Source organism: Gymnoscopelus microlampas (assembly GCF_963454915.1).
Source record: "Gymnoscopelus microlampas genome assembly, chromosome: 12".
NCBI classification, from domain to species: domain Eukaryota; kingdom Metazoa; phylum Chordata; class Actinopteri; order Myctophiformes; family Myctophidae; genus Gymnoscopelus; species Gymnoscopelus microlampas.
In genome coordinates this window covers 3,987,833-4,011,284 of record NC_139949.1, presented here as the reverse complement: position 1 = coordinate 4,011,284, position 23,452 = coordinate 3,987,833, and the positions used below count along the sequence as shown (strand labels likewise).

At 42.8% G+C, this 23,452-nt stretch overlaps 2 protein-coding genes across 2 annotated transcripts in view; both read right to left on the bottom strand.

Annotated features, from left to right (window-relative positions):
- Window positions 1-23,452, bottom strand: part of LOC311056925 (parvalbumin beta-like) — a 523,075-nt gene that overhangs the window by 449,571 nt on the left and 50,052 nt on the right. The window lies entirely within an intron of this gene.
- Window positions 3,384-5,091, bottom strand: LOC311056703 (beta-1,3-galactosyl-O-glycosyl-glycoprotein beta-1,6-N-acetylglucosaminyltransferase 3-like; the record flags this gene model as incomplete). The annotated part of the gene is made up of 2 exons (XM_084073510.1): window positions 3,384-3,721; window positions 3,852-5,091. 2 exons carry the CDS (start codon window positions 5,089-5,091, stop codon window positions 3,384-3,386), a joined length of 1,578 nt encoding a protein of 525 aa, XP_083929636.1.

Sequence of the window (23,452 nt, the reverse complement as noted above, 5' to 3'; positions counted from 1 at the left end):
TCCGCCTAAACCATATATCTTCTTTTAGTTCTGTGGCATCAAGAAACATCAGAGACACAAAACACAACAACTGGAATAGTGACATGACCCTAAGGATTCAGGAAATGTATAATTTACCCATAGTATTTCATTCTGAGGTGGTCATTTTCAGCCTTATCTTAAACAAGCACTTTTTATGAGAAATAGACCGGTCAATAGGCATATAAGAAAGAGTACCACTAAACCTCCCTAAACATTGATACAAAAGGGACCAGCGTGCGGACGCTGGGACGGAACGCAGGCAGGCCGCCCCGGATTGCGGGCCTGCCAGCGGCCGCTAGTCGCTGCACTGTGCACCCGGGAACCAGGGCCGACGGCCATGGAACCCACTTGACTCTGACCGAATGGTAGCCCGCCTCTTGCAAGGGCCCCGTCGGCACCTCGTGTGCTTCGGCGGACGCTGCTTGCAGCCTGCGGGCCCGACCAGGCGCGGAGGGACCACGTGCGGAGAGTTCCCGGGCTTTCCTCCGCACTCCTCCGCGGCCGACCCCGGCCGAGCGAGACCGAGACGCCCCGTCTGCCCTAGTCGTCCTGCCACGGACCGAGGGCCCCCGCGGTCGGCCTCGCCTCGAGCCCCATAGCGGGGCACGGCGAGGAGATCCGTTTGCTGAGGGGGCACGAAGGCGCGCTCCGGAGACTCCGTTTCTCAAACCCTGCTAGTGTAGCATCCTCAGAATAACAGGCTTGTTTCTGGTGTCACATATTTTGTTTTTATATATAGTTTTCTGAAGTGCAGAAAAATACAACACATGCATCAGTACAGCACAATGGCCCTCATTTATCAACGCAGCGTATAAACCGGCATATATTTTTCCATATATTCGGCCGTACACCAACGTCGAAGTCACATTTATCAACGCATCCTACACAGCTGATCCGAGCGTACACTTGGTCCCAGCGTTGATAAATGTCACGGCTGAAACCGAGCCTCATTTAAATAACACGCCCTTAAATATTCTCAAAACGCCCCGATTTTACGACATGAAGATTGAAGAACCAGAATACGACCAAAGACATCATGAAAAGCCAATAAGAAAGAGTTTCCCTCGCTCGACACACACGCACACGCCCCTCTCTCTCTCTCTCTCTCTCTCTCTCTCTCTATCTCGCTCTCACACACACACACGCCCGCCTCTGTGTTTTTCATCTAATCCGTACCGTAGTGTATCTTTGTCACGTAGTAGCCTACATGAGCCTACATGAATGACATATTATGATACCAATCACATCGGCATGAATGGAATACGTTTGTATATTAATGTATTTAACCCATACCGAGCAGTGCGCGTTCGAGTTACACTAAAATAAAGCCGTCATGTAGGCTATTCCCATTTCCCAGTGAGACTCGGACCGTCGGACGGGCGAGTCCCGTCCCGCTCCGCATTAATGAGAGATAGCCTGGAGAGAACATTAATGAATGAAGGCTGGGGTGTGTTGGACCATGGGTTAAATGTCTGATCTCCCGGTGGCCATGGAAATATAACAGCAGCGCCGCCTGTTAGACCGGTGCTCGCGCAGAAGAGTGCTCTCGCAGAAAGCGCCCGTATATTTTGAAAATAGCAGATCTACAAGCTCACAACGCGTCGCTGGCTTGTGAGCTTGTAGCAAGGGCGTATCGTCATAGAGGCCAATGGGGCCATGGCCCGGTCTGGAAAACTCTGCTCCCCCACTGCCCCCAGGGGGAAAAAAACAAAAAATCTACATAACAACATTAGCACGCCTTTGTTTTCAAATCGGGCTTATTTGCATTCGGCCGGATAGTTAATGGGTGGCCATTAAAAAACGGTTTCCCCGTCAAACCGGTTCTCTTGCCAGGTAAACAGTTGTTTTATTAGTTTTATTGTGTTTTATTCACGTCTCTCTCTTGCATTAACGCTGATGGTAATTCTCAATAGACTGTCACTTATCAGCCGTCGTTGCGCGAGCCCCCCCCCCGCGAGGGGGCGGGGGCGGGCGGTTTAAGAATCTGGCCCGGTCCACGTTAGAACCCACCATACGCTAGTGGCTTGTAGATCTGCAATTTTCAATACAGACAGATCTACAATCTTATCTGAATGACTGTTAAAGCAGTTTGTTCAAATTACTTTATAAAATGTTATTTTTTCACAGGGATTATTTATTAGTGTAGATATACAGATTTATGAGTGGATTATGTGTCCAGATGCCTCTCAGACAGTCAAACAATGCTGCTCCGCAGGTCTAGAATGGAATAAACGGGTGCAGCCAACGTCAACAACTGGTCTCGACCAGACGCGAGATTTCAGCGTACCGTAGGATGAAGCCCACGTCAGGATATATTGATAAATGCCGAAAGGTGTGGTGATCTCGCCGTACGCCCATTATTTGGGCTGCACCGCGTTGATAAATGAGTGTCTCCTTCTCATGTGACTGCCTGGTTCACAATGGCTAGACATTCCCAAATCTTATTTAAACATTACATAACCACAATAATACATCCTTACTCACTAGCAGTGCATTAACAACAATAATCAATTCAGATTCAACAATTACCATTACAATTTAGGCACCAAAATAATAAATGCATCCATCAGAATCACATTGGCACAAAAGAAATAGTCATATTGACAGTACTACAGTATTAGCAGTAACCAAAAAGAATACCTTCAGTAATATCCTCATAATCCACCTCTACAGTAAATTACATTTAGCTTCATCCAGTGGAGTTATAGCACACACATATTAGCTGTAGCTTAATAGCAGGCCTCCTGCAGTACTCAATATGGCCACAGCAACAATATGTGCTAATATGTAGCTAACAGGCTGATAAGTTTCCCCAAAGTATAAATCTGACTTCTTTCTAACAAACAAACAAAAACGATTTTTTTTACAGTGACAAACAAACACCACAGTTCATACAGTTTGCATGTTTTTTGCACTAGCCCACCTGAAATGCAGAAAAATACAACACATGCAATAGTACAGCACAATGTCTCCTTCTCATGTGACTACCTGGTTCACAATGGCTAGACATTACAACATCCTGCTGTTAGTTCCTTTCAAAATAAAACACAGTTGCGCTTCAGAACCAAACACAACTCCATTGAGACACCCTGCCATCTCCTGACACAAAGTGGTACTGCACTACAGACTAGTGTTACATGAACTAGTATTGCTTGAACTGAACTGTATAGGACAATAAAATAGAAATACAATAAAACATACCATGAGGGGTCAATGATAAACATTCAACATTAAGAATATGGCTATGGCATGTGGCCAGATATGTTCCATATCGCCACACTAGCGTCGCGTACTCTGGCGACCGACCGAACAGCTGTGTACCGGGCCGCGTAACGATCCCCCGTAACATGCCGTCGACCTGGCTAGGGGGCAAAGGAAGATGCGGTGACCGTCCCAGTGTGCGCCACCGGGACCTCCCCGCCGCCCCTCTCGCGGGGGGCCTTGGCTGGTCTCCACGGCTGACAACCCCATGTCACTCTGGCCTTTTTGGGAATGGGCACAATGGACACAAAGATGTCAGCGAAGACACCCGCCAGTTGGTCTGCACATGACTTAAGGACCCGGCCTGGGATCCCATCAGGGCCTTGTGGATGTTGACCCGTGCGAAGGATGTACGCACTTCTCTCTCCGAGATGGTTAGAGGGTTCTCCTCTGCTGGTGCTGCTGATGGCCCCGCTTGGCTGCCGCGGTTGGAGCTGATCTCGAACCGGCCGCAGAAAGTGTTCAGTTCGTTGGGGAGTATTTTTACTCTTTATTTCCAACTTTTACGTATTTTTACTCATTTTGAGTACTTTTAAGTACAGTGGAGCTCCGTCGCTACAATATTGTGCCATTGCACTGCAGGGCTTTCAAACGGACAATTGACTCTATACATCTAATAGCATTGTCATCAACGTCTGGATCAAACTTGTTCGCCATGAGGTGATGCTGTTGAAATATCCACTGGAGCTCACCAGTGCCATATACACATAACTCCCTCCTAACCGTCGAAGTGCATGGAGGGTACGCGGCGCCTTCTGTTACATCACCAGCAAGGTCACTCCAATGCACCAGGCGAACGATGGCATTCATGTCAGACAGGTCGTACATCCTGTGCGCAGGTAGTGACCCTGGCACAGAGCTCATCCTGTTCAGACTGGCCCACAGATGTTCATCAGGGGTCCAGGTGTCACGAACCCACTCTATAATCTTCTGAACCTCTTTGTTCTCCAGCACGTGTTTTACAAAGTCTCTGGTGACCGCAAAGTAAGCGCTGCCTGAGAACATGGGGATTGGTGGGAGGGTTTTCCTGATTCCCGTATTGGTCATAGTATCAATATGAGTATGATCAGTATCGGTTTCTTTCCACACGTACTGCCAGCGGGCCTTCTTACGGTCTATCACTTCCTCAGACACCATATTGTTCTTCCCATTGAGCCTCTTCAGCGCCTGAACCATTTCTGCATTGGTCTTGATGGGGAGGTCTGTGCCGCAAGTGTTGAGCAGGTACCTCCACTGGACCGGAGAATCCACAAGGTCTTCGAAACAGTTTAAATCCGCTTGCACTCTAGACCAGGATGCGTAAATTACTCTTTCGGAACTGTGTGCACGTGGACAAGAAATCCCCAGAGATATATGGAATATCTCTGGGGATTTCTTGTCCACGTGCACACAGTAGACGTTCTGAGGGTTGTATACGGCACGCAGAAGTCTTTCAAACATCTCGACATCTGCGTGAATCACCATGGAGTAGGCAATGGGAAAGTCCCTCTCTTCCTCACTGAGCGGAATTGTGATGAACCCTCTTTTGTCTATGTAAGCTTTACAGTCCTTTGTCATGTTAAGGTATGACTCCTCTGAGAGTCTCTGCTTAGACCCCATAAGCTGATCAATCTCATCTTTCTTGCCCACTATCTCTCCCATGACGATGGCAGAGCACACCGGCAGGTCATCAAAGAATTCTTGTGGTACCCGTGGCACTGGGCCCAGGTCAGTCACTGAGCATCCTCCAGAGGGCCCAGGTCGAGGGCCCAGGTCAGTCACTGAGCGTCCTCCAGAGGGCCCAGGTCGGTCACTGAGCCCCGAAGCCATCAGTAGGAATAGTAAGATTAGAAATAGCCCCCCTAATAGAAAGGCATAGCGTTTCTTATTACAATTCATCCTGGTTTGGTTTTGATCTCTGCACTGGTTGTCCTGCACTGGTTGTCTGAACTGGTCCACGTCTGCTTCTGTTTATATCTGTTTTCATTTGAAAATGAACTATTAATAGCTTATTTCACACACTTCCACGCTGAAAGGTCTATTTCACCTGTTCTGACAAACTCGTCTCTATTTATATTATATTGTGATGTCATCTATATGATGTCAGTACTGTACAGCATCAGGCATCTCCATATCTGGGTACAGTGTCATTCCAAGCCACCTGGCCATTGACCCCTATGGGTCCACTTGGTTACATTTTGTACACAGGGCCAAGATATTTCATGATGTTTTTTTGTAAATTAATGCAAATACAAGAACACTCGCCCCAAAACACGCTCGCCCCGGGTCAAATCCGGCAACCTTGGAAGGTATTCCTGAACGTAACCTCAGTAAAACTATGCCTCAACCTAACCTTATTCCTAATGTATTTTTTTATGTAAGTATTTTTACTCATTTTACTTACTTACTTACTTACGCCTATACCCCAACTTTGGGCATAGGCCACGAACAAGAGCTCTCCAGGCATCCCGGTCCTGGGCCAATTTCTCTAGCTGTCCCCATGTGTGGCCAGATCTCGTCACATCTGCGTCCAGGTCACGCCACCAGGTGTTTCTTGGTCTGCCCCTCTTCCTTCTCCCCTGTGGGTCAAAGAACAGGGCGTATCTTGTGATGCTAGATGCAGGTTTGCAGAGAGTGTGGCCAATCCATCGCCAACGTCTTTGGAGGATTTCTTCCTCTAACAGGGTGCTGTCCTGTTCGCTGCCAGAGTTCCAGGTTACTGATCGTGTTTGGCCATCGAATTCGGAGGATCCTTCTAAGGCAGGTGGTATTAAATACCTGGATTCTTTGCATGGTGTTAACCGTTGTTAGAGCAGAACAGGCTTCACCTTGGCATTAAAAATCCTGATCTTGGTGTTTATGGGCAGATCTGAGGATCCCCAGACATTCTTCAGCTGATGGAAAGCTGCTCTTGCCTTGCCAATCCGAACCTTTACGTCGGCATCTGTCCCGCCCAGTTTATCCACTGTACTGCCTAGATAGGTGAAGCTCTCCACCTCCTCTAGTGCTTCACCTTCTAGTGTGATACTGTATTAGGTGTGGAATGTGGATGGATACACACTATTTAGGAAGGATCGTAATAGATATGGTGGAGGTGTTGCTGTGTATGTGCAGAATAATATTCCTGTTCAAATACATACTGATTTAATGTTGGATGATATTGAGGCACTGTGGATTCAGGTTCATCTGCCTCAAACCAAACCCATACTTGTGGGTTGTTCCTATAGGCCGCCTCGTGCTGATATAAAATACCTGGATTTTATCTGTGAGATGTTGGACAAATCTAGTGATGAAAATAGGGATTTATGTTTTTCTGGGGACGTAAATATTTACTGGTTTGGTATGTGCCCACTTAAAAAGAAACTTACCACTGTAGCTAATGCCTGTAACCTTACACAGACAATTACTCTACCCACTAGAACCACTATAAATAAAAATGGGTTAAAATCATCCAAATGTATTGACCACCTGTTCACAAATGTTCCGGAAAAATGCACAAAAAACAGTATCAATAGCTCGGGCGGGGAGGCGAGCCCCCATCGGGCTCTCGCTTCTGGCGGTAAGCGGCCGCACTCGCTTCAGGCGGCAAGCGGCCGCACTTTTCGACCATGTCCTGAAAAAACTGCTCCACCACCAAATAATAGGCCACACCCACTTCATCAACTACTTTAATTGGACACAGGTTTGTTTAATTTATATAAAAAAAGGAGCAGTGTGATGTCCAAAAAGTGTGTTATATACAGTAACTTTTAATATGTTGTTGGCTATGACTGAAAATCCGCCTATAGAGAAAAATAACAAAATGTCAAAAAATATAAAAAGCTGCTCCTATGGAAAGGCTATCATATTTTTATTTACTTATATTGGCCCAAAAAACAATTTAGTATAGGTAAGGTTTTGCCGACTTAGTGGTACCAATATCTGGTCTGGCCCAAGGACTTTAGAGGCTGATGCAAATATTTCGGTCGTATGCAGCTAATACTTAGCGTGCTAATACTTAGCTGCATACTGAACATAGCGGATCTACAAGCTCAAAAACGTGTGGCAGCTTGTAGATCTACTATTTTCGGAGCACCACACCCGCGTGCAACCAAGCACAGAATATCTTGTCCTAGTTCTACTGGATCTCTTCTCCATTAGTCCCTCCTTAACATTTTAGTCTAGTTCTTATGTGTTGACGAAATTGTCAGTATGTAGTAGTTTTAGTCAATCAGTGCTTCGTTTTTTTAAAGTTTTTGTTTAGTTTTCGTCAGTAAAAAAAGGTAGTCGACGGACATTTTTGTCATAGTTGACACAATTAACACTGGTCCGTTATACACACTTTTTCTACTTTTCATTCAAAATAAACGCTGACATGCGTCTCTCTTTAAAGGAGACACACCATGAATTTTACTTTTGTTTTGTATTTTTTGGGCTCCCCAGTGTCTCTTGTACCCCAATTATTATTTTTTTAACATTCAGTCATTCATTCTCATTTCAGAGATTTTCAGAATGGGCGTGTCTGAACATGCCATCTCAGAATGGCATGTTTGCTTACATCACGAACCATTCTGCCCATGTATTTTGACAGACAGAATTGCTCAGTAGCACCCCTCTGCCCAACAGGACGTTTTGGTATTGCAGCTGAAAGTGCTTTATAAGCCTGAGAGAATTGACTTGGGATGAGTATATCTGAGTGTTGATTTAGGCTCAAACCTTTTGAAAATGGTTTGAGGGACATACACCATATGATATTAAATATCAAATATGTTTTTTTAAATTCATGGTGTCTCCTTTAAATGTTCTCCTAAACCAAACCCTAACCCTACATTTTTTAAAAGAAGTCGGGAAGTCACATTCTCTCCCAAACATTACAGGTACGGTCTTTCTGATTGAAACCCTTACATTAAAGCATCTAAACGGGATGTTTATTATACTGTACAATATCTCTTGTAATGGATGTTGACTTTAATGGAGAGGTCCATTCAAAAATACTGTATCTATTAGAAAAAAGAAAGGAAGGGAAAACAACTGAAAGACAACAATAATTGATTTCCAATGCACTTTCATTCCAAACTCAATCTGAGGTTTTCGGTCAGAGAGGGCTGTCATAATACTGCTGTCAGCCCCAGACACAAACCATGCATCCTTTAAAACTAATTATTAAAATAATCTCTTTGTTGGCTCTCTTTTATATTTCGAGGGCGTCACTGAGTCTGATGTTAAAAGGAGGATGTAGCAAATTATCATTCTGGAAATAAACTTGTGTTGCATCATCAAAATAAAAAGGCAATTCTTCTTGTCTCTATAGCAGTGGTTCTCAACCAGTGGCCCGGGGAGCACCAGTGGTCCTTGAGGGGGTTCCAGGTGGTCCCCAGCTAAATGATGGAGAGTTGGTAACCAAATGGACCCTTATTGATCTTTAACTCTTGAGAGCGTAAAATGAAACCAAATGGACCCTTGCGGGTCCATTTGGTTTCATTTTACGCTCTCAAGAGTTAAATTATTGTTAAACATCTGTATTACTTAATTAAATAATGGAATTGTGGCAAAGTCGTATCCAACGATAACATTAATGTTCTAAGTTTTGGGTTTGAGAGGTTAAATCTCATCACATGGTGGTCCGCGGCTCAATGCCGAATAAATAATGGTCCTTGATATGAAAAGGGTTGAAAACCACTGCTCTATTGTAATTATTTAGTATGTTCTAATCGATAGTAGTAGTAGTAGTAGTAGTAGTAGTAGTAGTAGTAAAATTGCAGCTGATACCTCTGGCCTTTATAATATTAACAGTACAATTAGCAATTTACAATGAAAGCATTTCGCAGACGCTCTTTATCCAGAGTGAATATAATAAAATATATAATCTGTACATTGAAACTATAGAAACATGCCAAATGTACCTGGCATCTGTCTAGAGATAACATGCTATCTAAATTATATTTAAACCTTTGCAGTACCACTTCACTGAATACAATAATGTACCTGTGTGAAGGGATGTGCGTTGAACTCTCATAGATTTTCTCTTATCAAATATGAATTTCTGTCACAAAAGACGTGTCTTATTTAACAGGGTAATTAATACAACAACTATGACTGTGTTTTTTCACCCCAGATAGATTTAGTGCACCCAGACCTCTTTACTCAAGAATGGTCTTCAGGATTCCTTACGTGTGTGTGTGTGTGTGTGTGTGTGTGTGTGTGTGTGTGTGTGTGTGTGTGTGTGTGTGTGTGTGTGTGTGTGTGTGTGTGTGTGTGTGTGTGTGTGTCGTGTGTGTTTTCTTGAGTGCACATGTGTGTATGCAGCAAAGTACATGTGTAACGCCGGGGATTTCGAACCCGGGTCTCCCGCACAGAAAGCCAACATCTTAACCACTAAGCCAAAGGGAATTCCTTTAGGCTCAGTGGTTCGAATCCCGGGCGTTGCATTGGTGCCGTGACCCAGATCGGGTTTCCCCGTGGGAGGGGGTCAAAAGGGGGGTGAGTGTAGGAGAGTGGCTCACAACCTCAGCCTGATAGTCTAACATCTCCCCCCCCCAAGCTATAATGAATTCCCTTTGGCTTAGTGGCTAAGATGTTGGCTTTCTACGAGGGAGACCCGAGTTCGAATCCCGGGCGTTACACATGGCCACGTGTGTGTTTATGCACTTGGCTCTATGCACAGCAGCCATATTATCGCTTCCTTCACAGGTGTTACCAGTGATACTAATGAAGGCTCTGTTCCATTTAGTGTAGCACAGTGGTTCTCAGATTTTTGAATTTCAGATTTCCACAACCCCCATAACTCTGAGAGTGTACAAATGGATTGTACACTCTCAGAGTTACACACCCGTAAAGGGCCATTTGGGAGTGTTTCCAGTGAGCCAACATGCACAATATCAGCACCCTGACTCTGTTTGACCAGAATGGAACAGAGCCTTCATTAGTGTCATTGGCAACACCTGTGAATGTCTTACAATATGGCTGCTGTGCATAGAGCCTCTTGCAAGGTTGCACAACTGCACAAACGTCTGCATTTTGAAGGTATACTTTGTAATCTTGTGAATATCTTTGAACCAATTGCAGGACGTTTATTAACACACACTATTTTATGAACAAAATCTTGTGTTTGTGCGTGCATTATTACCACTAATGCTGCATACAGTAGGCTAATATGAAAGGTTTTTCCCCAGGAGGTCAGTTCAGAGTTTGATCGGCTAGATAGAAGAAACCTTTCTAATGACCTTGTGACCTCCGGTGACATCATTTTTCACAGGTTGGATGTAGAATCCAACCCAAATCACCAGAGAAGAAACGTTACCGTCCTGCGTTTTTTTGCAAACCATGCAGTTTTCATAGTGGGACAAAGCATCTCATTTTAGATTTCTTTGGCTATTCAAAAATAGCAGATATACAAGTTCATAGCGCGTCACTTCATCTGCTATTTTTGAAAAATCTTTAGAATATGTTCAAATCTTCGAATATATATATTTTTAATGCTAACATTTTTAACTCAAATCTTTGTTTCTGGGGGGTCCCTGGAACAAAATATTTTGAGATGGGGGTCGGCGGCCAAATACATGTAATTTTGGGTGGTCCTTCACGTGAAAATGTTTGAGAACCACTGATACAGAAACATACGTTATTTAGAAAACTGTTAGGATTTGGAAGACATTTGTAGAATCGGCCTCAGGTCTAAATGGGTTATGGCAGAATGAGAAGACGCACAGATCTGTGCGATGCCTGATGCTATTACCCATTCACTATCTGTTTGAGTTGCATACAGATAGACATAGTGCATAATTCAGCCAGTAGCACTTGCCCTAGCCTTGACGACCTTGCAGGATTATGCAAAGGCTAAATTGTAACTTAGATAGCATGTTATGTAGACAGATGCCAGGTCATTGTTGGCCTGGCATCCTATAGCGTGTATAGTTTCAAGGTAGGCTGATGATAGGTTCTTGGTTTACATATGTATTGTTACATATTATTATTATTATTATTAGATTGTTGGTTTACTTACAGGTATGTATTACTGGATTAAGAGTGTCTGCTAAATGCCTAAACTGTAAACTGTAATAATTCACTCTAACTTTTTGAATAAAAAGAAACAAATCTAGGATTGAGTTGACATGGTCCGCGCAATGTTTGTGTGGTTTAAAAACCTTGCTGTTTGCTGTCACAAATAGTGAACATTTTCTCTGCAACTAGTTATTGGTTAGCTGGCTTTTTATATTTGTTATTCATCTCACAGGCTGGACTAGAAGGCTTTCTGTGATGATGCAATCTGTCTAACATATTTATGTGAACTCATAATTTAAAGTCTGTGTGTGCGTGTGTGTGTGTGTGTGTGTGTGTGTGTGTGTCTGTGTGTGTGTGTGTGTGTGTGTGTGTGTGTGTGTGTGTGTGTGTGTGTGTGTGTGTGTGTCGTGTGTGTTTTCTTGAGTGCACATGTGTGTATGCAGCAACGTACATGTGTAACGCCGGGGATTTCGAACCCGGGTCTCCCGCACAGAAAGCCAACATCTTAACCACTAAGCCAAAGGGAATTCCTTTAGGCTCAGTGGTTCGAATCCCGGGCGTTGCATTGGTGCCGTGACCCAGATCGGGTTTCCCCGTGGGAGGGGGTCAAAAGGGGGGTGAGTGTAGGAGAGTGGCTCACAACCTCAGCCTGATAGTCTAACATCTCCCCCCCCCAAGCTATAAGGAATTCCCTTTGGCTTAGTGGCTAAGATGTTGGCTTTCTACGAGGGAGACCCGAGTTCGAATCCCGGGCGTTACACATGGCCACGTGTGTGTTTATGCACTTGGCTCTATGCACAGCAGCCATATTATCGCTTCCTTCACAGGTGTTACCAGTGATACTAATGAAGGCTCTGTTCCATTTAGTGTAGCACAGTGGTTCTCAGATTTTTGAATTTCAGATTTCCACAACCCCCATAACTCTGAGAGTGTACAAATGGATTGTACACTCTCAGAGTTACACACCCGTAAAGGGCCATTTGGGAGTGTTTCCAGTGAGCCAACATGCACAATATCAGCACCCTGACTCTGTTTGACCAGAATGGAACAGAGCCCTCATTAGTGTCATTGGCAACACCTGTGAATGTCTTACAATATGGCTGCTGTGCATAGAGCCTCTTGCAAGGTTGCACAACTGCACAAACGTCTGCATTTTGAAGGTATACTTTGCAATCTTGTGAATATCTTTGAACCAATTGCAGGACGTTTATTAACACACACTATTTTATGAACAAAATCTTGTGTTTGTGCGTGCATTATTACCACTAATGCTGCATACAGTAGGCTAATATGAAAGGTTTTTCCCCAGGAGGTCAGTTCAGAGTTTGATCGGCTAGATAGAAGAAACCTTTCTAATGACCTTGTGACCTCCGGTGACATCATTTTTCACAGGTTGGATGTAGAATCCAACCCAAATCACCAGAGAAGAAACGTTACCGTCCTGCGTTTTTTTGCAAACCATGCAGTTTTCATAGTGGGACAAAGCATCTCATTTTAGATTTCTTTGGCTATTCAAAAATAGCAGATATACAAGTTCATAGCGCGTCACTTCATCTGCTATTTTTGAAAAATCTTTAGAATATGTTCAAATCTTCGAATATATATATTTTTAATGCTAACATTTTTAACTCAAATCTTTGTTTCTGGGGGGTCCCTGGAACAAAATATTTTGAGATGGGGGTCGGCGGCCAAATACATGTCATTTTGGGTGGTCCTTCACGTGAAAATGTTTGAGAACCACTGATACAGAAACATACGTTATTTAGAAAACTGTTAGGATTTGGAAGACATTTGTAGAATCGGCCTCAGGTCTAAATGGGTTAATGAGAAGACGCACAGATCTGTGCGATGCCTGATGCTATTACCCATTCACTATCTGTTTGAGTTGCATACAGATAGACATAGTGCATAATTCAGCCAGTAGCACTTGCCCTAGCCTTGACGACCTTGCAGGATTATGCAAAGGCTAAATTGTAACTTAGATAGCATGTTATGTAGACAGATGCCAGGTCATTGTTGGCCTGGCATCCTATAGCGTGTATAGTTTCAAGGTAGGCTGATGATAGGTTCTTGGTTTACATATGTATTGTTACATATTATTATTATTATTAGATTGTTGGTTTACTTACAGGTATGTATTACTGGATTAAGACTGTCTGCTAAATGCCTAAACTGTAAACTGTAATAATTCACTCTCACTTTTTGAATAAAAAGAAACAAATCTAGGATTGAGTTGACATAGTCCGCGCAATGTTTGTGTGGTTAAAAAACCTTGCTGTTTGCTGTCACAAATAGTGAACATTTTCTCTGCAACTAGTTATTGGTTAGCTGGCTTTTTATATTTGTTATTCATCTCACAGGCTGGACTAGAAGGCTTTCTGTGATGATGCAATCTGTCTAACATATTTATGTGAACTCATAATTTAAAGTCTGTGTGTGCGTGTGTGCGTGTGCGTGTGTGTGTGTGTGTGTGTGTGTGTGTGTGTGTGTGTGTGTGTGTCCAGTAGCCCCCTGCAGAGTGGGGGTACATTACAGATGGTTTGTTTGCCGGGAGGAAACTCCATAACTCTGTTCTCGTTTTTTAAACACGCCACCCTTCAAATCGGCTGCCTGTCGCCGCGGAGACGACCCTTGAACCCGCACCATTTAGCATACATTCTGCATTCTAGTTTCATAGCATAATGTCAGTGCATGGGTCTCAAATATTTTCATGTTCATTTTCGTGTTTTTATGTTACACCCCTAAATTAATCTGTCCCCATCTGAACAGACGTAGTGCAGGGACGCTTGGAAGAGAAATGTAAAAATGCAAAAAAAGAAATATATATATATATATGTTTTCTGTTTTTTGGTCACTTTTTCAAAAGCAACCGATCTACAAGCTCACAGTGCGTTGTATCGCACTGTGAGCCAGTATAGAGTCCCTCAGGGCTCTTTGCTAGTGTCTTTTCTGTTCTCTGTTATTGTGGGGAAAGCTTTCGCTGAAAATAGCCAATCGACAAACTCACAACAACGCGACGCAACACACAGCTTGTAAAGCAGTTGTTTTTGAAAAGCCTACGTATACAATGGGGTTAAAATGGTGATGCTATGTCTACCGAGGACCCCCTGGAACCCCCTCAAGGACCCCTGAGGGTCCCTAGCCCCCCTATTATTGTATCTATTATTTTACCCTATTATTTGTAATGCACAGTTAGTGTTTTCCTGTGTGAAAAGTATTAAACATATTGTCACTGTCGGGTGGAAACGTACATTTTTTTTTTCATGAACTTCAAAAAAAGAACCTGTGTTCCAACGGATCCAATGTAGTTATTATTTAGCTCTTGTTGATGATATTTCATTGGTTCAATATTTCTAAAGCCAACACCTAACCACTGTCAACATGGCCTCCATTTCTTGGGCATGCAATTATAGGTGAATGTTAATTCTTTTTTGAAAAATGTTGAACATAAAAAGGCTGAAATATCACACAACAACACATTGTGTTATGTGTGCTACTTTGTCCATGAGAAAGTATAACATAGGACATTATATTATGACAAAACATAAACATTAGGACATTAAAGAGATAGTTCACCCCCAAAATGACTTTTTTTCCTATGTATTAGTCACCCCATGGAGACTTGAATTCATGGATATTTATTTATTTTGTCGCATTCCTATATATTTGATGACCGGCAGTGGTTCCGGTAGAGTCTCCTTTGTGTCTCCTACCGGAACCGCTGCCTACCGGTCCGCTGGTCATCAAATTATTGGCGTAGGAATGCGACAAAATAAATAAATAAATAAAAATATCCATGAATTGAAGTCTCCATGGGGTGACTAATACTTAGGAAAAAAAATCTTTCTTTGAGTGAACTATCCCTTTAAGTTATGAAATAACCTCAATATATGAAATATGGAGATATAAGGTTTCTGTCCGACAGCTTCGGCATAAAACTCGTCTTGACCCTATACCCACTCTACAGCACAGCGTTCAGATACGGGAGTCCGCTGTGATCCGTCTTCTGTGTGTGTGTGTGTGTGTGTGTGTGTGTGTGTGTGTGTGTGTGTGTGTGTGTGTGTGTGTGTGTGTGTGTGTGTGTGTGAGCCCTCGGCAAACCTAATCCTATTTTTATGGCTTTGCTTATACATTCCTGACGCAAATGGTTTACATACCGCGCGGCCAGGAGCCCCCTCCCCTCCCCATCCCTTAAATCAGCCAGCAGGTCCGGGCAGCTGGGACAAGGTGGAAAGCCCTGTCATCGCCCCCCCCTCACAGCCCCCCCGCCCGCCCGCCCGCCGGGGGCGGGGTTAGGGGGGTCCGATTAATGAACCCCAAATCGAGATAATAACATCTGACCCTTGACCCCGCGGGCGGATTACATCACGTTAAGAGGAAATTCAATTTGAACACCCCCCACCCCTCCCCACTCCCTGTCGGGGGGAGGGGGGGGGGGGCTCAATGTTTACCTGGTTTGTTTTTTCGAGCGCTGGAAAGTAACTTGAGTAAAGTACATTTACGCAAGTATTGCACCTACGTGCAATTTAGAGGTGTGTTCAAACTGTATGTCCATTTGTTCCAATACTTTAAAAACATTGTCAGAGGTAAAAGTTGTACTTTTTACTCCATTACAATTATTTGCAAACTTTACTTTAGATTATTTTTATGAAACATTCAATGACCAAATCAGCACTGTTTTGTACTTCTGATCCGATCTACGAGCTTGTAGATAATTATGCTACTTTCGAAAGATATTGAACACATTTTGAAAACGTGTAACTTTAAAGGTATCAGAATCAGAATGATCTTTGTTGCCAGGCCATATTACATTTACAGGTGCAAAGAAGTGGGTGAATGTTTTTTCTTCAGTTTTTGTGCCCCATCCATTCATATAGTTCTAGCGAGGACAGGGGCTGGTTTCACAAACTAGGGCATTAGTTAAAAAAAGAAGAAAAGAAAGGTTAAAGAGGTGGTGCCATGTTTTGCACTTTTTCTGTTTTTCATGTGTCTATGAGGTTGATAGAACTTCATTAAGACCCCTGGTGGTGTTTTATGTCTTACTCTGACTATTTTGAGTTTCTTCCTGGAGGCTGAGACCTTGAGGGTCAAACGTGCCAATAGAAAAACAGCACTTTAATGACACATTCAAATTATACCCTCCCCCTCATTATCATAACACAACAGGTGTGGGCATGAGGAGGAGGAGGGACTAGAACAGGTGGGTGGTGCTAAGGTGGTGGAGGAGGTGCTAAGGTGAGAACCAGGTATACTTAATGAACTGGAGGCGTGTCCACATAAAAACATAATTTTAACACTTTCTGTACACACACAAAAACTCTTCCTCCGAGTATAACCATAATACCTGATGATTATGTTTTAGGGGGGGGGGATCACTGAAAATCACGGCACCCCGTCTTTAAAGTATGGAGATACAAGGTTTCTGCCCGACAGATAGCATGTGTAGTAGCAGGTATGTATATGAGGTTTAGAAACATCACCATACATGAAACCGTGAGGCCAGACTAAAGAAAGTACAATGTTCTTATAGGGATAGTTCACCCCCAAAATGACTTTTTTTACTCACCTCATTGGAGACTTGAATTCATGGATATTTTTTAGTTTTTGTCACATTCTCATTCGATGACCGGCGGCGTCCCCGGTAGGAGACACAAAGAGTCTCCCGGTCCGCTGGTCATCAGATTATTGGCTTGAATGCGACAAAAACAAAACAATATCCATGAATGCAAGTCTCCATGGGGTGAGTAATCAATAGGATTTAAAAAAAAAAATGTTTTAGTTGAACTATCCCTTTAAGGTGCAGTTGGTGCAACATGCCCAATACATTTGTAGTTTTAAATTCATTTTTATGTGAGGTGGGGGTTATGTTTTATCCATGCTTCTGATCAGACTGAATGAAATACAATTTGGGAAATGTAGTCTGATGTGTTTGATATTTATGTTTTATATGTTTATTCCACCTTGACTCTGGCATCGCTATATGTCCATATTTTCAATGTATTATTTTTCTTTTCCAACATAGTGTCATGTTCTCAGAATCAGAATCAGTTGTATTGTCACTTCCGCAATACACATTGGACATACAGGGGAGCAAAACACCGTTCTCCACAACTCATGGTGCTTCACATTTAAAAACAATGTGAGCTGTATACTTCGTTGACTGGGGGTCCACCAGGGCTCTATCCTCGGCCCCATCTTTTTTTCTTGTTTTTTTCTCCACACAAATCCCTTCGCCGAAAACAAAAGGCAATATACATATAAATCTACAAGCTCTACAAGCTTGAAGATCGGCTATTTTACACCAAATGTTCGCCTATTATGACACGGCAAGAATAAGGATGCTAGTGTTCAAGTGGTGAGAAAAAATATCCCTCCCTCTCTTATAAATGGAAGCCTGGTTGTTCTAGCATAATGAGGGAGAGGGGTCAGTAGTGGGTGCTGGGGGTCCCCATTCAGGGACCCCTGAGTGCCTACACAGTCCCAACTGTGTCTGGGTGGGGTCAGGGTGCACGTGTTCAGATCCTGTTTGGTGGGTGTCAGCGGCTCATAAATGGCCTCCCAGAGAGAGAGACCCAGGCCAGTTTATAGGACGTGATGTTTCTGTGAGACCTAATCACCCTGCAGGTTCCCCTTAATAGCAGCGGCTTTGAGTTGAGTTGATACGAGGAGATTTGGAAGTCGTGTTTTGTCTTTAGAGCAGGGGGTCTTTTCAGGCCATGGACCCCTTAGCTGAGAGTGAGATGAAGGACCCCCACTATATAATGTATATAGCCTACCTAAAAAAAACAACCTACAGGCACACTTGACGTGGCACTATGTAACAATTGTTAAACCCATTAAGACCTGGAACACATCTGTGTCACTTTTTGATTTGAGCTAAAAAGCATTATCTTACACTTTGGGCTATTCAAAAATAGCAGATCTACAAGCTCATAGCGCGGCACTCGGTGCCGCGCTATGAGCTTGTAGATCTGCTATTTTTGAAAAATCGTGAAAATGTGCGCACATTTTTGAAATATATGTTGTTTAAAGCGAACATTTGTAACTCAAATCTTTGCTTCTGGGGGTCCCTGGAACAAAATATTTTGAGATGGGCGTCGGCGGCCAAATACATATCATTTTTGTGGGTCCTTGACATGAAAAAGATTCAAGGTCATGTCTCACCTAGACACAGGATCTGACACAAATTTTGACCTGATGCTCAAGAATCAATTTATCCCCTGAGCAAGCAGGCCGGCTCTATTAGCTCAATGGTAAAAATGTCAGCACTTGCGCAGGACATCCAGGATAGAAGAGGAAAGTTACGTAGTGCAGCTTTAACCACTTTCAAGCTGGCATCCCTATTGGCGGACATTTTCAAAACTAGCCAAAAAAAAAACATGTCCACGAGCTCATAACACGTCATATTGTGATCCAGTGTGAGCTTGAAGATCTGTTAACTTTTGCGACATTTGTGTGACACTGTCATACAACAACTTATGATTGGGCTTAAGGATGAGCAATATCATTAGTTTATGGAAGAATATGTTTTCTTGTTCATTATGACACAGTTTGTGTTTCGGAATGATGGTTATTTTAATATTTTATTTTATTCACAATTTACTATAGCTAATCAATATCAATAGCTTTCAATAGCTTTGCTGCTTGTATTGTTTGTTTTGTCTTGCATGCAATATATCCTATTTGTTTGTTTTATGTGTAGTTAGTTTTTTCTCATATGTCTGATTATTGTATCATGTATTTCTCATGATGTTTATATCCTGTTCTATTTCCACCTTTATCATCTATTTTGTGTCGAGTTTTGGTTTTGATCTTTTGCATTAGCAATTTTGTATTTATTTTATATTTGTGTTTTTATGATCGTTTTTTAATGTGTTCTACTTCTAATGTGGTCCCCCATGGCACCATGTCGACCAGCTAGGGGTCCTTCATAAAATCCAAATCAAATCAAATCTCCTGCTTCAGAAACTCTCCTCTAATCGCTGCTTTGTTGCCGCGCCAACATAGAAAGTTGATTTTGACATTGAGTCAGCCCTCTCTCTCTCTCTCTCTCTCTCTCTCTCTCTCTCTCTCTCATATCCATCCACCCACCGCGGCCTCGCTCGCCCCCTCGCTCGCTCGCTCGGGGAAAGGAATGCCTTTCTTGCATGTGGGAGAAAAATGTTCTTAAAAAGTCTTATGAGTGAAAAGGATGTTAGCTCATTAAAGGAAGGGCCATAAATCTGTCTCTCTCCTCAGCCTCACCGGCCCACATCTGGAGGGCTCTCTCTCTCTCCCTCTCCCCCCCCCCCCCTCTCTCTCTCTCTCTCTCTCTCGTCCAGGCCCCGGGTTTTTCCGATTTACGGCCGAGAACCGCTCGTGTGTGTCACATGTTACTCGGTATAGCCCTCAGAGGTGTAAAGCAACTAAGTACATTTAGTGTTTTTTTTGTGAATATAAGACTTAAATAGCTCTATATTCTGAGTACCTATACTCATTGCTATAGAGCAGTGGTTTTCAACTTTTTTTTGTGTCAAGGACCCCCAAATTGACACATATTAGCCCACGGACCCCCATTTGAAAAGATATGGCTGGGACTCAACCATTTTGATTTATTGGGGGTCTTAATCTACACTGTATCATCATCATTAGTGTTCATTTAACTCTGAGAGTGTACAAACGGAACCAAATGGACCCTCACGGGTCCATTTGGTTCCGTTTGTACACTCTCAGAGTTACAGACAAATAAGGGTCAATTTGGTTCCTAACTATTAGTTTGGCTGGGGACCCCCTGGAACCCCCATAAGGACCACTGGTGGTCCCCGGACCACTGGTTGAGAACCACTGCTATAGAGTGTTTAAATGTGTTCAGTAACAGGGGTCTCCGCATCTCTCCAGCTCTTTGGTAAACCGAAAACACATTTTCAGCTCGGGATACCAATTTGAACTAATCGGGAGAGAGAACTCACACAGGATACAGGATAAGCAAGTGAAATTGGAAGTGATGACACTTAAGAAATGAACAGACAACATTTGAACGGTAACACTATAACATTTAAGGTGATAAATGGGCACTCTCTCCTGATTGGCTGAACATTTGCAACCCACCTGAAATGTATTTTCTGTTTATTAAAGAGCTGGAGACTGGACAAACATTCTATAGCAATGATAACTATCATAATATAGTGCTTTAACCTTCTAACAAAACACTTTTTATTTTGACCAACACAATCACTTTAACACCCACAAATTTGAGGTACATTTATCCACTTTAAACTTATACTCACATCTCAGAGGCATATATTGTACTTTTTACTGCACTAAAATTGTGCCAAAATTGTTGACAGCTTTAGTTACTAGTTATTTTATCAAATTAGAACATACAATTTAAGCCACCATTTAAAGCTATTCAAAAATATAGCCAATCTCTAAGCTCACAATTATGCATGGGGTTGTGACGCATTGTGAGCTTGTATATTTGTTATTTTTAAAACAATTATTAAAATAAATATGTTTCCTTTGGTACTGTAAGTATATTTTGATGCCAATACTTTTTTACTTTCACTCAAGTCAAATTGTATTGAATTACATTTGACTATATTCTGGTATTAATACTTTTACTTGAGTACAAAAAAACAAATCTGACTACTCCTTCAACCAGTGCACATGTTACTTGCCCCCCCCCCCCCCCCCCCCCTCCATTAGCTTAGCTCTGCATGGTGCCGATGCTATGATTGGAATTCTCTTTTGAGGCCAAACACTCTCCTATGTTGTGTGTGTAGAGAGTCTATTAAACTCCGCTACTCATTGCACTAACATGTGTTTATTGTAGCCGTGTCTTTTAGCAAGAGCCACTACTGCTGACTGGGCGAGAGGCTCGTTCAGTAAACAAATAATATCTTTCATCGTAATGGCAGTGGTGCTGTTAAATTAAGATAATGCAGCCATGTTGTGTGTGTGTGTGTGTGTGTGTGTGTGTGTGTGTGTGTGTGTGTGTGTGTGTGTGTGTGTGTGTGTGCGCGCGCGCGTGTGTGTGTTTGTGCGTGTGCGTGCGAGTGTGTATGTGTGCGTGTGTGTGTGTGCGTGCGTGCGTGCGTGCGTGTCTGTGTGTGTGTGTGTGTGTGTGTGTGTGTGTGTGTGTGTGTGTGTGTGTGTGTGTGTGTGTGTGTGTGTGTGTGTGTGTGTGTACAGCAACGATACACGTCTTTATGCGCCATGTCCACTAGTTGAGTGAATTATTATTGTGTTCTCATATTGTATTCATTTCAACCCATTTGTAACATGGCGGGCAGCCATTTTGGCCATTCCGTCTTCCCCTGACAAATGAGACCATATAAATTTGATACCACAATATGTAAAGCATCACTCCCAATTTGGTCGGACTTTGGTCGGTCGGTCTCCCCCCCTGCGAATGCCGTGGGATTTGGGTCCTTTTTGTTTTTGAAGGGTTTTACAACCAATCATGGATGAGTCTTTTTTGGGGGGGCATGGCGGGGGGGGGGGGGGGGCGGGGGGAGTCGGTGGACGTTTAACCCTGTCCGTCTCTCCCAGTGGTGTCAAGTAACTAAGTAGATTTACTCAAGTACTGTACTTAGAATTTTGCGGTATTTCTTACTTTGTATTTCCAATTTTCTTTAATTTCACTTCTACTCCACTACATCTCAGAGGCAAATATTGTACTTTTTACTCCACTACAATTATTTGAAAACTTTAGTTATTATTTACTTTGTAGATTTTGATTATTATTTCAAAACATACATTAACCACTTCAGCCCTATATATAGCCGATCTACAAACTCACAATGTGAGCTTGTAGATCTGCTATTTTCAAAAGATTGTTATACATTTTAGACATTTGAAAACTTGTCAAATGGGACATTCTGTATAGAGAGTACTTTTAATTTTGCTACTTTAAGTACATTTTGACAACCATACTTTTGCACAAGTATTTTTTTTATTCTGGACTTTTACCTGTAACGGAGTATTTCTACATTGCAAGTATTGATATTTTTACTCAAAGTAAAACATTTTGAATACTTTTTTTCCCCCCACCACACTGGTCTCTCTCCCACGGTCTCTCTCTCCCCAGCCAGTCCATCAGTTGGAAGAGCGGCGGCGGTGACGTCGGGAGCGGGTGATATACGGTGACTCAGCCCCTAAGTGTGTGTACAGGTCGGAATGTCTCTGTACGTGTAGACAGAAGCACTAAGGCTGAAGGCTGACACGCAACGCCAGACGCTTCCAATTACATCCCTCTGTATCTGTCAGAGAGGCCCTGGGACGTATGTATGGCTGCATGGCTGCATCGTGGCCTCCTCCCCGATGCCTTCATGAAAACACGACCAGCCGCCCGCACCCCCGCCCCCCCGACCGACCGACCGCGCAGACGAGAGCACGCGAGGCCAGTGGCGGGAAGTAACTACAAGTACGACATTGTAAATGTAAAGTTGACCTATATACCTACACCTGCAACGGAAACAAATAAATCTTCATTATAAGAAATAACTGTTCAGAATCTGCAGAAACACAACATAATTGCCTCCTAACTCCTGTAATAAAAAATGAAATAAAAAACGATAGTGGCAGATATCGGTCGATATGCGGACGATATATTGGTGCATCCCAATAATGTGTATAATGTAATGTGTATATAATGTGTTTATTTATATAGTTTAAATAACTCCTACAGCATAGGAACACCCCTGTCCTCCACAGCACTTGGCACCATCCTCATCAAGGTAAATTGCCACCTGCAGTGCAGGAGACTAGCAACTAGCAAACAATCAGTGAATATACAGTTTCAATACACCAGTTTAAAACCATTAGTCATTGCATAACATAGAGGCAGTCAGATGTATGTATGTGTATACACAAGTGCTGGGTACAATTTTGTGGTACTTGTGGATTTAGAATACCAAATACCCCAAAAATATATATGGAAACCGATGAATCCCAAAATGTTATACTATGGCCATTCGTAAATAGCTGATCTACAAGTTAAAAACACGTAGCGATGCTTTTGGTTTTTTTTGTCGTCAATATTTTTGTGCTTTTGCTCATATAAAAATTCGAATGAAGGACTTTTACTTGTAACAGAGTATTTCTACATTGTGGTATTAAAACCTTTACTCAAGTGAAAAATCGTACTTCTTCCACCTCGGCAGAGGCTAGCAAATTTACCTTCATGAAAACAGTTGCCCTGCAGCGCATACAAGAGCATGCGAGGCCAATG